The sequence below is a fragment of the Tachypleus tridentatus genome, chromosome 8 (assembly GCF_004210375.1).
Source record: "Tachypleus tridentatus isolate NWPU-2018 chromosome 8, ASM421037v1, whole genome shotgun sequence".
NCBI classification, from domain to species: Eukaryota; Metazoa; Arthropoda; class Merostomata; order Xiphosura; family Limulidae; genus Tachypleus; species Tachypleus tridentatus.
Window position 1 is genome coordinate 9,667,938 of NC_134832.1, and position 14,365 is coordinate 9,682,302.

The 14,365-nt window shown below is 36.1% G+C and overlaps 1 protein-coding gene across 3 annotated transcripts in view; it reads right to left on the reverse strand.

Moving 5' to 3' along the window:
• Cdc16 (cell division cycle protein 16) overlaps window positions 1–14,365 on the reverse strand; it is a 149,799-nt gene that overhangs the window by 13,018 nt on the left and 122,416 nt on the right. For all 3 annotated transcript variants that reach the window (XM_076517562.1, XM_076517561.1, XM_076517560.1), the window contains exon 15: window positions 13,371–13,506. In XM_076517562.1, coding sequence (XP_076373677.1) covers window positions 13,371–13,506 — 136 coding nt within the window. The remainder of the gene's footprint in view (window positions 1–13,370; window positions 13,507–14,365) is intronic.

Genomic DNA, 14,365 nt, shown 5'->3' on the forward strand with positions numbered 1-14,365 from the left:
GAGGATCTATATTAATTGGTTAACTTGAAATCCAAAACTAGTTCTTGGGGTATGAACATCCACATGAGGGTAGGATGAGAGCTCCTACTTGAAGGGTTAAACTGTAGTTTCACATCTCACTCTATAGTAGGGTTAATCACAAGAAATTACACACCTACACTGGAAGAACACCACTGCTTTACTCTAAAGTGAATGGTTATAACCATCTGATGTCGAATACATCCAGCAGGGTGCCTCCATGGTCAACCACCCCAGCATTTTGGAATTGGTAAGGACTCACATATTCCACTAAAAGAAAGGGGGAGCTGAGAATGTATTAGAGAGCCAAAAGGAATGTTAATACCAAAGACAGTACAATGGGTGATCACAAAACCCTATTATGAATAGCAGACCATACCAATTATTTACCTACAGGCAATCTTGTGAAACACTTCATCTCGAAGGTGAGTGCATGAAAAGGAAAGCACTAATAAATATGACATACAGTGAGATTCAGAGTTAAAGAATATCTGGTCAGGTACCACTCACCAAAAAGTGGGATCTATATAAAGAAGGTATAAAGAATGAGCCTAAGATAGAAAGTATTAATAAAGACTTACCCTGTGTAATGGGAGATGAACATGTTAGGGTTGGTACATATGCCCGATTGTACGATTTCCTTCAATGTTCATTGAAAATGAGAAGTGAGGGAAAAGAAGTGTCAGGTTTGAACAGAGGTAACACATAACAAAGTATGGTGGGAAGGGAACAAGGAGGAATAAGCCAACTGGATTAAACAATGAACTCAATGGGTGAGGGTAAAAGGGAAGAAATCTATGCCACAGGATAAAGATATAGGAATGGGAACCACAAAAAGAAGCTGTGCAGGCAATATAATAATGAAGGTCATGCACAGGACACAGAAGTCCATCTGGATCTGGATGGGTTACAGATGAGAAACAGAGGGAAGGAAATTAGGCCAAAAGGGAGGTTGGTTGGTTGATTTAGTGTTTTATGGCACAAAGCAGCTAGGATATCTGCATCAAACATCCGATAAAAAGTTAAAAGTAAATTTAATAAAATTCATAAAAGGAAATTAAGGTAAAACAAAACAAAGTTTTAAAAAACAACAACACTTAAATAGCATAAAACTAATGTTTACATCTAGTCTACAACGTTAAGAGAAAAATTACAGTAATTCAAGTTGTAAAGGACTTTCTGTAGCATAACTGTAATTATCATAAATCGCCAGGAACAGGTAAGTAAAAAAACCACCGTCAGTCACTGGAAGTTGGCCTTTCCAGTCCTGGTTTTGAGTTATTTAATCTCACAGCCAGTTTCTAAATTTAAATCAAACTAGATGAACTGTGATTTTTAAAAGGGAGCCACATAAAAAGGTGTAAGGTATGAATTAAAAAATTTAAATAGTATTAAAAAAATTAATGGCCTTTAAAAAACTAAAAACATTACAGAGATGGACAGTATATACGTAAAAACGGTTTAGGTTGAGTTTTTTTTTATGTAGAGGAGCAAACAACATTTTGACCTTTTTTAATCATCGTTAGGTTCACAAAGAAGGAGGTCGAAATGTAGTTAACTCCTCTACATAAAAAAAAATCTCAACCCAAACAAGCCGTTTTTACATATATATTTTTCTCTACAAGTGGGTTTTCTTGTCATCACCGATTGAAGGTGGACAGTGTCACCATCACCACTAACACTTTGTAAGGTTATGGACAAACCTTGGGACAGAACGTGTCTAAAATGGTGCCCTCGTTGAGAGTCATAACGACGACAAGAAAGTAAAATGTGGTTCATAATAATCTGAGTGTCACACAAACTACACCTTGGTGCATCAGTTCCAGATAAAAGAAAACGATGAGTTAAAAAACTGTGACCAATGCTTAGTCTAGTTAGAACAACTTCATCTTTCAGATCCTTACGGAAGCAAGACGGCCAAAGACCAATATATGGTTTTATTTGGAAAAGCTTGTTTTCGCATTGCTCACTCCAAGTAAACTGCCAGCTAACATTATTCGAGTTTTGATCGAATAAGAGCACGATATACCTTTAACATAGAACATTGATCTGCTCCCCAATTGGCAGTAGAGAGGACACAGAGGATGTTCAGTGCTCTTGTGCATTTGACCCATAGCTGCTTTAAGTGTGGTATAAAGGTCAGCTTACGGTCAGAGATAAGCCCCAAGAACTTGGTCTCAGGGACCACTGGCAGTGAAACTTCATCGATATGAAGTTCAAGATCAGGGTGAATAGTTCACTTCCGTACATGATTGAGGGCAGTTTGTAGTTGCTGCTCAATATATTTCATGTTCGACGACTGACACGAGATATGAAAGTCGTCGACATACAGCCCATTCGCAACAGTGAGAGGGAGTTGTTCAGTGATGGTATTTATTTTTATACTGAAAAGTGTGACACTCAAAACACAGCCCTGAGGGACTCCAAGTTCGTCTACAAAAGAACAGGAAAGTGTCAACCCCCCAAACAAACTTGGAATCTCCTGTCCATTACAAATTTTTAATAAACACTGGTAAATGGCCATGTAACCCATATGTATGGAGGTCTCGCAAAACGCCATACCTCCTTGTTGTGTCATAAGCCTTCTCAATGTCAAAGAATATTGATACAAGATGTTTGCATTTGAGAAAGGCTTCTCTGATTGATGTTTCAAGTCGAATTAGGCAGTCTGTGGTGGAGTGCTGTCTTTGGAACCACACTGGGTGGGCAAGAGGAGGTTGTTTGATTTGAGGAACCAAACAAGACGAGCATTAACCATCCTTTCTAAGGTCTTACAGAGACAGCTCGTCAAAACAATTGGACGGTAGTTTGAAGGAATCTTGGGATCTTTCCCTGGCTTAGAGAAATGTAAAATAATAGCTTGGCACCAGGCATCAGGAAAAACATTCTCCTGCCAGATTCGGTTAAAGACAATTAGAAGGACATCAAGAGAAGCAGGAGATACATGGTGCAGCATGTCATAGTGTACATCATCAGGTCCAACAGATGTACTGCCAGACCAATGAAGGGCCATTTTCAGTTCCACCAGTGTAAAGGGACAATTATAGTCAAAGAAACAGTCAGTTCAAAAGAAAAGAGGTGAACACTCTGCCCAAGTCTTGATGGCCAAGAAAGTGGAAAAACAAGCAGAAGTACTAGATACCCGGCAAAAGCTTTTCACCTAGAGTATCAGTGATGCTCCCGGACATCAGCCACCTCCTGACCATCAGAGAATAAGATCGAGAGGGGGACAGAATTGTAGTGCCCACTGATCTTTCAAATCCTGTCCTATACGACCTTGCAACTGGTGGTAGAAGATATGCTAGTTGTGAACTTAATCCAAGATACCTTCTGGCTTTGACATCTTACCTACCCGTTGGAAAGCGACGCAGTTCGCAAGTGTGGGATATCTACGAAAAGTATCCCAGGCCCATTTTTTGAGCCTTCCGTGCGAAGTGGCAAGCAGGATTCCACCACGGACGAGGATATCATGGAAAACATGTTGAGGTTTTAGGAATACACTGAGCAGCTGCTTGTATAATACAGCCAGTTACCACTGCCACACAGTTGTTTATTGATGGCTGACAGACAATGGATCAAGTTCTGCAAGAGCAGTGAAATTGGACCAGTCTGCCTGATCCAGCTTCTACCGGGGCATACGGGTAGGGTGGCATCGACCACGGACAGTTTCTCTCAAAAGTATAGGAAAATGATCACTGCCTAGTGGATTGTTGTCAACCCTCCATGAAAAATGGGAGAATAATGAAGGAGAGCAAATTTAGAGATCAATAGCAGTAAAGGACTGACTAGGTGCATGAAAATAAGTGGAAGAACCAGTATTGAAAAGAGAAAGGTTGTGATCAGAGAACACACGTTCTACAGAGCGACCCCTCCCATCAATAACAGCACTTCCCCAGAGGGGATGATGTCCATTAAAGTCCCCCAGGAGTAGAAAGGGAGACAGCAACTGTTCAATGAGAGCATCAAGGTCTGATTGATCATATGTCTCTCCAGGGAACAGGTAGAGAGAACAAACAGTGATGGTATGACCCAAGGAAACAAGGATGGCTACAGCCTCCAAGGGTGTGTTGAGTGACAAAGACAGGGTGGACACATGCTGATCAACCAATAGTGCCACTCCTCCATGTACTCGTCCATCACATAGCCTGTCATTTCTGTACAGAGAAAACTGCTGAATGGTGACTGTATCAGCAGGTTTTAGAAATGTTTCTTGTAAGGAAAGACATAAAAGATGGTAGGAAGCAATCAGTATTTTGATATCATCCAGATTAGAACGTAAACCTCGACAGTTCCATTGTATCAAGGTGGCCATTTTTAATGACGGGTAGGCGATGTCGGGAGAAAACCTTTCTGTTTACGACCCTGTCTTTTTTTCCTTACTGTCCTTAGTCGGAGGAGGTCTATCACCCTCCATAAATCCTGCCCTGGGTTGATTGGGCAGGTCTTTGTTATTGGAAGGGGATTCCAGTGACTAAGGATGCAAATGAATGATTGTTTTGCATCTTGGGGTGGGAGAAAGAGATGTATCAGAAGAAATGCCTGTATTTAAAACTGAAGGATGTGGATCTTGAGGTTTGTTGGAATGTATGGGGGAACAGAGATGGGTGTGGAAGTCGATTCATCAACCTTTTTAACCATGGAGGCCAAAAGGCTTTTCATTTGTTTAGAAAAAGATTCTCTTGGAGGCACAGAGAGATCTGTCTGCACTCCCACTGTAGTTGTGGAACGAAGTGCAACAGCATATGTCCGAGACGTAGTGGCGGGCAGCAATTTCCGAGCCTCAGGATAACTAATGTTATGAGTCGTTTTCAAACGCAGCACCTCTTTTTCCTCCAACCATTTTGGGCAAGAACGAAAGTAGGAAGGGTGAGAACCATTGCAGTTGATGCAATGTGGGTTCATGTCACATTCATAGGAATCGTGGTCCTTGCTACCACAACAAGCACACATCAGGGAACCACGACATGATGTCTTTAAGTGGCCCGAACCTCTGACACTGGAAACATCGGAGAGGGTTTGGAATGTATGGCCGTACCCTGCAAATTAGATAACCTACTTTGATAGTGGCAGGTGCACGTGATGATGTAAATGTCAAAACGAGGGTATTTGTTGGCAGTGTAACTCCATCTTTGCGAGTGGAGATGCGCCTCACTGCAGAAACTCCTTGAGTAGAGAGACCAGCGAGAATCTCTAACTAGGGGACGTTCTTCAAATCCCTCTCAACAATAACTCCTCGTGATGAATTCAAGGTAGCATGAAGGGTAGCCTCAATAGGTATATCCCCAATTGTCTTTAAATTCAAGAAAAGTTCACTGTGTTGGGTTGTGGATGTTTCAACTAATATGTCTCCAGATTGAAGCTTCTTTACTGGCTTTGGAGAGCCAGCAAGACCCTCTAGTCCCTTCTGAATAAAAAAGGAGGACATTTGCCCTAAAGGTTTTTCTGAAAGAGAATGTAATATAAGAAAATGGGGTACATGTGTTACAAATGTTGAAGATTGCTGCTCAGTCTTCAAGACGTGATCGTTTACCTATTGACTGTTTTTTCACTATTTTATTTAAAATTGTTGAAAAAGGATCCATAGGGAAAAATAAAAATTTCGGTACCCACTGACCCCACCCACCATGGAGCCCTATGAGGGGACGCACTACAATGTCATGCAAGGACATTGCAGCAACGCCAGGGTTTTTTGAGCACTATACCCAAACACCAGCATCAGGCACAATGTCCACAACACCCGTTGAGAACATCCAACACTGGTACTTGAAGGGATCTTGAGTGGATGCCACCTTGGTGATTGATATATTGAAATGTTGGAATGGATCCTTACCAGACAATATCTGGCAATAGAATAAAAGTGATCTACAACCTAACAAACAGACCAATCACCTGAAGCCTCCTGGTGATTGACACATTCACCATAGCCCCATCAATGCATCTGTAAACAGATGTAAATCTGGATAAGGAGGAGGAAGCAGGACACCTGCCAATGTTTGTGTCTTGTTCAACCAAGTAAAGGAGGAAGTGACATGGCATCATCCAAAAAATCCCAAGCCAGTTTCCATTGATCAAGCGAAGTTCACTGAAGGGAGCGTATATCTGTGGCCAAAGGAGATTATTGATTTCATGGAAGACCATATCCCAGAAAAAGTAACAGAACCTCACTTGTAGAAAGTGACAGACCAGACAGAGCATGGTGAAATTACAATTTTATAGAACAGAGTCAGAGAAGATTCTTGACCCCGATTGAGATAAGTGTTGAAAAAGACACTGAAATACACATCATCCAGCCTACCCATGCAGCTTTGAGAAGAATCTACTAAGTATGACTAGCCAACTTCTGTTTGGAATAGACCAGAAGTAGTCAGTCATCCATGTAAAAATGGAAATGCAGTCCCAGAGCTTGAAGATGATGACAAAAGCTCTCACTACCTGACAGAAAACATAAGGACCAGAAATGAGCCTGAATGGTAAGAAGCAATATTAACACAAACAAAAGAAAAGGACATGATCATTTTGAGGTGGAAATATGAAGATAAACATTGGAGACACCCATATTGGTCATCCATACATATGGACAAAATGCTAACTGAAGAGTAATATAGTATTCCATGATGAAACATGGGAGGCGAACAACTCAATAACAGGTATCCAGTCCCCAGTCATTTTGGGAACAAGAAACATGTGGGAGTAAAAACACAGTGAATGATAGCTTGGTGAGTAAGGAGGGTCCTCTACAGCTTCTGACAGATGCTAGCAAGTTATGTAACTTTGAGGAGAAGGGAAGGAAGGAAGTACCTGAGACAAGAAATGGAATTTCAAGACCCTTTGATAAAACATGAAGAACCCAAACATCAGTGATGGAAGTACACTACTTACTGACAAGTGTCACTAGGGGTTAAAAGCCAAATTCAACAGTTGTTGGTTGAGATATGAAAGCCCGTAAGGAGCAAGCCATACTAGCACCACTGAGAGGCAAATTGTTCAGCATGAACCCGAATGTTGGGGTGTGGGGAAAACAATCAAGCAGAGTTGGGATATATATTCATGCAGTAATGACAAATACAGGTCAGAATATATCGGACCAAGGGATAAAAAAAAATCACATACCCAAGAAAACCATCGAAGTAAAAAAAAAATCTTAAATGGCTAATTCAAAGATGGAAACAGGCAATCAAAATCCTTGTGTGCCTGCCCAGGTTCAGGAGAAAGTGGGGGAAATGTTTGAAGATAGAGGCTGACCCATATAACGTTCAATCTCCCTGTGAATACAAACAATACCCAATTTTCCTGATAAGTCACAAACACCTGAAGTCCGTGATAAAGTGTCTACTGAATGTGAGACACCCAAATTTGCAACGTTAACCTACAATTTTCTGTTGTATCAGTTTACAAAAGCAACTGAAGTAAGAAATAAATATGACTAGAATATGAATACTAAGAAAATAAAAAAAGAGTATGTTGTATTAAACCACTCTGAGAGCTACTTCACTCTCAAACATGAATCAAGACAAAAAAGAATAATGTCCTAGTGCAAGCACTGCTAAATGAAAAGTGCATTCGGGGAGTCACATGCATCACGATTGTATTATGCCCTAATTAAATTTTAATACTGAAAGCTGTATCATTCCCATATTCTTCTTTGCCTTCTTGATTGTTGTCACCATTCCTACTTCATTTTACACTTGCAAAACTCTATTACTTGTACTGTGACATTTATCTCTGTCTGAAAGTTAGTGTATTCTATGACTATATGTAATAAAGTTTAATGTTATTCAATTTCATTTTTTTATTTTACTCCTCCACTGTTTATATAGTGTACATAGCACTGGCTATTCTACATGTTACAGTCATCTAATATTCATCTATTATTGGCTGGTAATTCCCATTTCATTTTGTGCTTATGTTTTTTAAAGAAAAATCAGTTTCTGGAAGAAAAAAAAAACAAAAAAAACACACACACTAACTTCAAGGTTTAATGATAACATCATTTTCACTAACATCTTGATTTTTAAAAATTAAAAATGATTGCTGGTTATTATGACTAAGTGATGACATCATGCACTGCCAAGAAACGTAGAGTGGAATTATGTTTAAACTGATATTAGTTATAAATTACTGGTAATGTGTTTTCAACTGAAATAACGAGAAAGATGAAGAATTTGGTGTGTTGGTCATTTTCTGGTTTGGTGTCTTAGTGATGGCTTTTTGCCTTACATTTTGGGCTCGCATGATAGAGGAACAAATCAAAGTGAGTGGAAATCACTTTTTAAACTAAAATGTTTTGTCACTATATTCATATTATGCCTGCATATACAGTCTACCAACTCTGTGATACTTCTAAGTTCTAAGCTTTACAATAATAACAATTTAGCGTGTAATTAAAACTACTTTTCTATTCTGTTTCAACATATTTTTCCTACAGTTAGTTTATTCTACCCCCACCACTAGTTCTAGTCAAAGGTTATTCACACAGTTGAATTAGTAGACTTAGCAAAAAAATACAGCTGCTTTATGATACCTTTCCTTAAATGCCTTTATCAATGCTTTGCACTCAACAGTTGGTTCTTCTGATCCATCCTTTCCTGAATCAGTTGATCCTCTGAACATTGTAAAGAGTGCATAACTGCAAGTACCCTTTACTATATTACTTGCCTTGTTGGTTATATCCTTCACCCTCGATTCTGGATAGCATAATTCCTTTCTGTGTATCTAAGCCACAGAAAATCTTATCTATGTGCTTTTAACAATCTCTTTTGTTACCATTCCCTCCCTACAAACACTATAGTCCAATTCAACTGATTCTATTGATTGAAATGGTCTCTTATATACTCTTTCTACAGTATATGTGAATAACTTATAGACAGCTTAAAGTGTCCTCTTTGTGGTTTTATCAGCCATTTTAATCTGTGATTGCATGTTTGGCATTTATTGACACAAAGCAACTAGGTTACCCGTGTCAAACAACCCATAAAAAATAAAAAATTATTAAAATACATATTAAAATGTCCATTAAAGTGCTCCAGGGTTAAAGAGGGAGATGGCAACTGTTCAACAGGAGCATCAAAATCTGATTGATCATAGAAACCAGGAAACAGATAGAGAGAACTGACAGTGATGGTACACCTCAAGGCAACCTGTCTGCAGAAATTCAAGGCTAAAGTGGTGTGCTAGGGTTAGACTGCTCAACATCTCAATCCTCTCCTCTCCTTCATGGGTCGCTACACACGAAAAACACAAGGGTGGACGTTTAAATCCCAGAGGAAGTAAACTGTAAGTATAGAACCTTCTCTGGGTAGTCCCCTCACCACATACAGGTTTTTAATCTGTGAAAAGGCTACCACATTTTATTTTGAACCTAGATATCATAAAGGTAGATTGTGTCTTTAATCTGCTCAAAGTTTCATATTATTTAAAATCTAAATACATCTTAGTTACTAAGCTTAATAAATTATAGAGGAATTCTATGGTATCAGGCTTTAAAAGGCTTAATAACCTATGTCAAGTAGTAACTGAGTACAAAGGTCATAGTGAGAAGAGATAGTTGTTTGCTTTACTTCTTGATTTATTGTTCTATGTTTTAAGAAAAATAAGATTAATAATTTATTTCTAAATATTGATAATCTAAAAACATACATAATGAATAATAATTGAAATGTGACTGTATATTACAAGATGTTAGTCCACTAAAACGCAGCCAAGATAGGGAAGACTAAAGGTCTTCATGACAGCATAGACTTATGTTTTACTTGTTGTTTTAGATGTTTAAGATACAGAAATGAAAATTTAGATGATATAAAACTCTTAATTATAATAATGTCATTGTTTTGGGACAATATGGAATCTACTAGTCCATCTTGGTTATTCCACACTCTAAACTAACTTAAAAAAAGCAACAAAAAGAATCTTAAAACCAGCCTTTATTGTTCGTGTACTTATCAAGCTTTCTATTAAATTAATTTAAATTTACTGCCTTTACAACATCTCAAGGCCACCAATCCCTATTTGAAAAATAAAATTGTCTTTGCCTTAGCTGAAGATGGCGTCTATCTTGCCTAAATCTAGGTATGTGTTGCCCAGTTCTATAACTCTCACTTTTAAGTATGAAAAATGTTGATGCATCTACATTATCAATTCCTTTTACAATCTTAAACAATTCTTCAAATCCCCAAAACTTTTCTTTTTTTCACGATAAAACAATTTGAGAGATTTCAGCATCTCTGGTATGACAATCCCTTCATCCCAAGCACCTTTTTAGTAATCTTTCTCTGAACCTTTTCTAACAATTCAATATCTTTCCTTAGGTAAGGAGCCCAAAACTGAACACAGCATTCTTTTTTGCAGCCTAACCAATGATCTGTACAAGAAAATTATTACCTATTCAGACTTGTATTCAGTATTTTTGTAGATACAACCTAAAATCCTATTTGTCCTATAGTTATTTCCATTCAAATTATAATAACCCAATGCATTATCTTGCATTTATTAAAACTCACCTACCATTTATTTGCCCAACTGAATAAATGATCTAAATCAACAGCATCCTCTTCACAGCTAGCAACATCTAAGACCTGATATCATCTGCAAATTTAAGTATCCCTTCATCTGTCATTGATGTCAGTCGAAAAGAGCAAAGGCTCTAAGATTGAGTCCTGAAGTACCCCACTTGTGATATTAATCCAGCTTTTCTGAACTCCATTTACAACAACTCTCTGATTTTGTCCACCCATCCACTCTTTTATCCAATTTGTTAACTTATCTCCTATACCCATAGAAACAACTTTTTACAAACCTTTTAAGAGGCATCTTGTCAAAGGCTTTGGAAAAATCCAAATACACCAAGTCTACACTCTTATCCTCATATACATAAACTGTAATCTTTTTATAGAAGGTCAAAAGATTTGTACAGCAAGATCTTTCCTTAGTGAAACCATGCTGTCTCTTCAATAAATTTCTAAACTTTGTTCAAGGACTTTGCAAAGCATCTTTTAACAGACTTTCAAAACCTTTTCCCATAACTTATATAAGACTAAGGGTTTATAATTACCGGGACAATTTTTATTACCTCCTTGAAAAGAGAAGTTACATTAGACAACTTCCAATTTTTTAGTACCTGCCCACTACTCAATGACTAACAAAAAATAGTAGTAAGTGGCTTACATACCCAATCTTTAATCTCCATTAAAACCCTTGGGGAGATATTATCTGACTCAGGAGCCTTACAATTTTTTAAAACCATTAATTTTTTTTCTTAACCAGCACAGAATTAATGCACAGATCTTGTTTCCATTTATCAACTGTTCAAGATGTGAATACTGCTTAAATCTTTGTTAGTAAAATCTCTAGAAAATGCAAAATTTAATAACCTAGCCACCCCAATCATCAGATACTAGCCTTCCTTTTTCATCACTTAGGGTCAAATCACCCTTCTAATATTTTGTTTACTATTAGCATATTTGAGGAAATCCTTACTGTGTTAATTTTTACATTTTCAGCCAACCTTTTCTCCCAGATCCTTGTTAATATTTTAATTTCTTGTTTCACCAACTTTCTTGATATCCTATAATCTTCTAAGTCTTCTTTCATTTCAATCAATTTATGTTTCTCAAATTTGTGATGCTTTTCTTTAATTTTATCTTTCACACCCTTTGTGAGCCTGTACAGCTGTATTTAAAAGAAATTTATGTCACCAAGTTCCTCTACGTTTAACCATGTTTCAGTTATTCCTATCAAATCAAAATCATCCATTCCTACCATTGTTCTAAAGTTATCTATTTTATTTGTTATACTTCTAACATCATAATAGTAACAATTAAGCCTATCCTTATAATTATGCTAATCTTTTCTGTGCCTCTTATTCTTTTTTAATTTAGTTTATCTTGGCCCTCATCACTGTCTAGTTCTAGTTTAAAACGTTCCTTACAACTGAGTTAATAGTCTTAGCAAACAAGCTTTTTCAATGTAAACCATTTATTACAAAATGTTCCTTTCTTATACTGAACTGATCCCACAAATCCAACCAGCCTATCTTCTAACACTTACAAACTAATCTAAGCCTAGCATTTAGCCCTATTTACCTACTTATAACTTCAACTCCACAGTTAATGGTGAACAGTATTCCTGACAAAAATAAGTTATGACCTTTTACTTTAAACGCCTTTATCAATCCCTTGTACTTATTAATTAGCTCCTCTGACATACAATTCTCTATTAGTCCCTATATGCACCACTAAAACTGCAACTCTGTTAGCCCCCTTTCTTATATCTCTTTCTATGACAATTATATCCTCCACCTGTGTTGCTGGATAGCATAATCCGATTCTTTTTTCCTCATTTACTCCACAGATTATCCTATCCACATGCCTTGTCAAGGAATCACCTGTAACTATAACCTTTTATCATTCATATCCTTCTCTGACTCTCGTTTCCTTTCCCTCCAATAGTTCCTTATCTGCAGAAGCCAAGGGCTGGGAATTTGTTGCTCAAGAGGATAATGGAATTGATAATAATAATTTCATTAAAATACATTGATATTAATATTATAAAACTTGAAACAATGGCATCCGTATTTAAGGGGTTAAAACTCTAAATAAAACACGATGATTAAGTGTGTAATGAACATTTTTATGCATATTTGACTTGTTTTAATATATTTTAAAAACAAGTGAACTGTATGTTGTTTGTTTATTGTTGAAATTTATTGCCTACATGTCAGAGACACCAACTGCAAAGAACCTGGCACACACGTATGTAAAAGCCTGACAAGGACTCAATGTATGCAATATTAAAAGTGCATATTGGTAATAAAAGTTAATTTTTTATGTTTATTAACTAATATTTATTTATTATTAGTTGTAATGTATATGTACTGTATTACGTTGGTTGGAAAAATAACACATTTAAGCTTAATTATGAGTTAAATAGGCTTTTGTGAGTTGGTACATGATATAACCACCATTTATAACATTAGGTCTATAGAAAATTGAGTTGTGAACACAGAACAAATGCCTTAGAAACCATTTTTGGGAAACAACTCATTTGTAATTTGAATACTACCTTTATAAACAATAAAACCTAATATATAGACTATACATAACCCCTATTTAGATATTAATATAAAATAAATCACTCGTACGTAAGTCTTACCACTTATGATTTTACAAAATTAAGAAGCAGTTTCACTTTGTCACAGAAACTGTAACTTCTGCTATAGTTTAACATAGATAACTTTTAGTTCTTTTTGAGAGAAATATATAATTTTCATTTTTACTCTAAATGAAATTTTGAAAAATAATTTTAAAAGAAAATCATACAAGCAAATCATAGTTTTCAAGACTTAAACAGAAACACACCTTATGAAAATATTCAACTGCTTGTGCCCAGTGACACATAAGACTGTGAACATAACCAACTGCTGCAAAAGATGCTGGATTTTGAGGATTCAAAACCAAGGCTTGTTGGTGAAATTCTAGTGCTTCTTCATACTTCCTAAGTAAAAAATGATTGTATAATATGCTTTAGTTAAAGCAGATAACACACCAGGTACTTATAAAAACTACATAAAAGTTACATTTAACATCTATGAAAAGTGTATAAAAATAGCATTTCCTAATCCTGATATAAAAACCAATATCAATACTATGCTGCTGTAGTTAAGTAATTCACCTACAATCATCCATCATTAAACAATAATTTTTTTTGCCTATCACAGATGCAGTAGTTTTTAAATAATATTTATGATACATGTACATATCACACAGTTTTATACAATCAGATCCAGTGCAAGTTAAGTCATCACATCTTATAGGTAAAAGGATGTATTTTAAAGTATAAGCTATTATTTTCAACCAACATTTTAGACTCCTGTGCAGATGTTTCAAAACATGCATGTTTAAAATAAAAAAATAATAAAAAATTAAAATATATCAAAACAAAAAAAAATTTGATTTTTGTAAATATTTGTATGTAGATCTATGAAACCTTTATTGTGTCAGTCAAAGTAAAATGTGATGTGAATTCATGTTAAGAATAGAAATACTTCTATCTTATACTTTTCATTTAAATTGAAAAACCTTTAGAACATCAAATATTTTTGGGTAAAATGCTATACTTTCTTTTATTTTTTTATATACCTTAGCATTACATATAGTGAAAGTTTAAAATATTAAATAAACTAAAAATATATTTGTTTTCTAGAATAACTGCAGACCATAACAGATAATTGCAATTATTTATTCTTAACAGCTTGAAGCACTAGCAGTTTTATATTTAAATTCATTGTTCTTTGAGCTCTGTCTAACTAGCTTAATACAGAAATAAATGCAAGTTATAGTAAACAAAGTTTTGA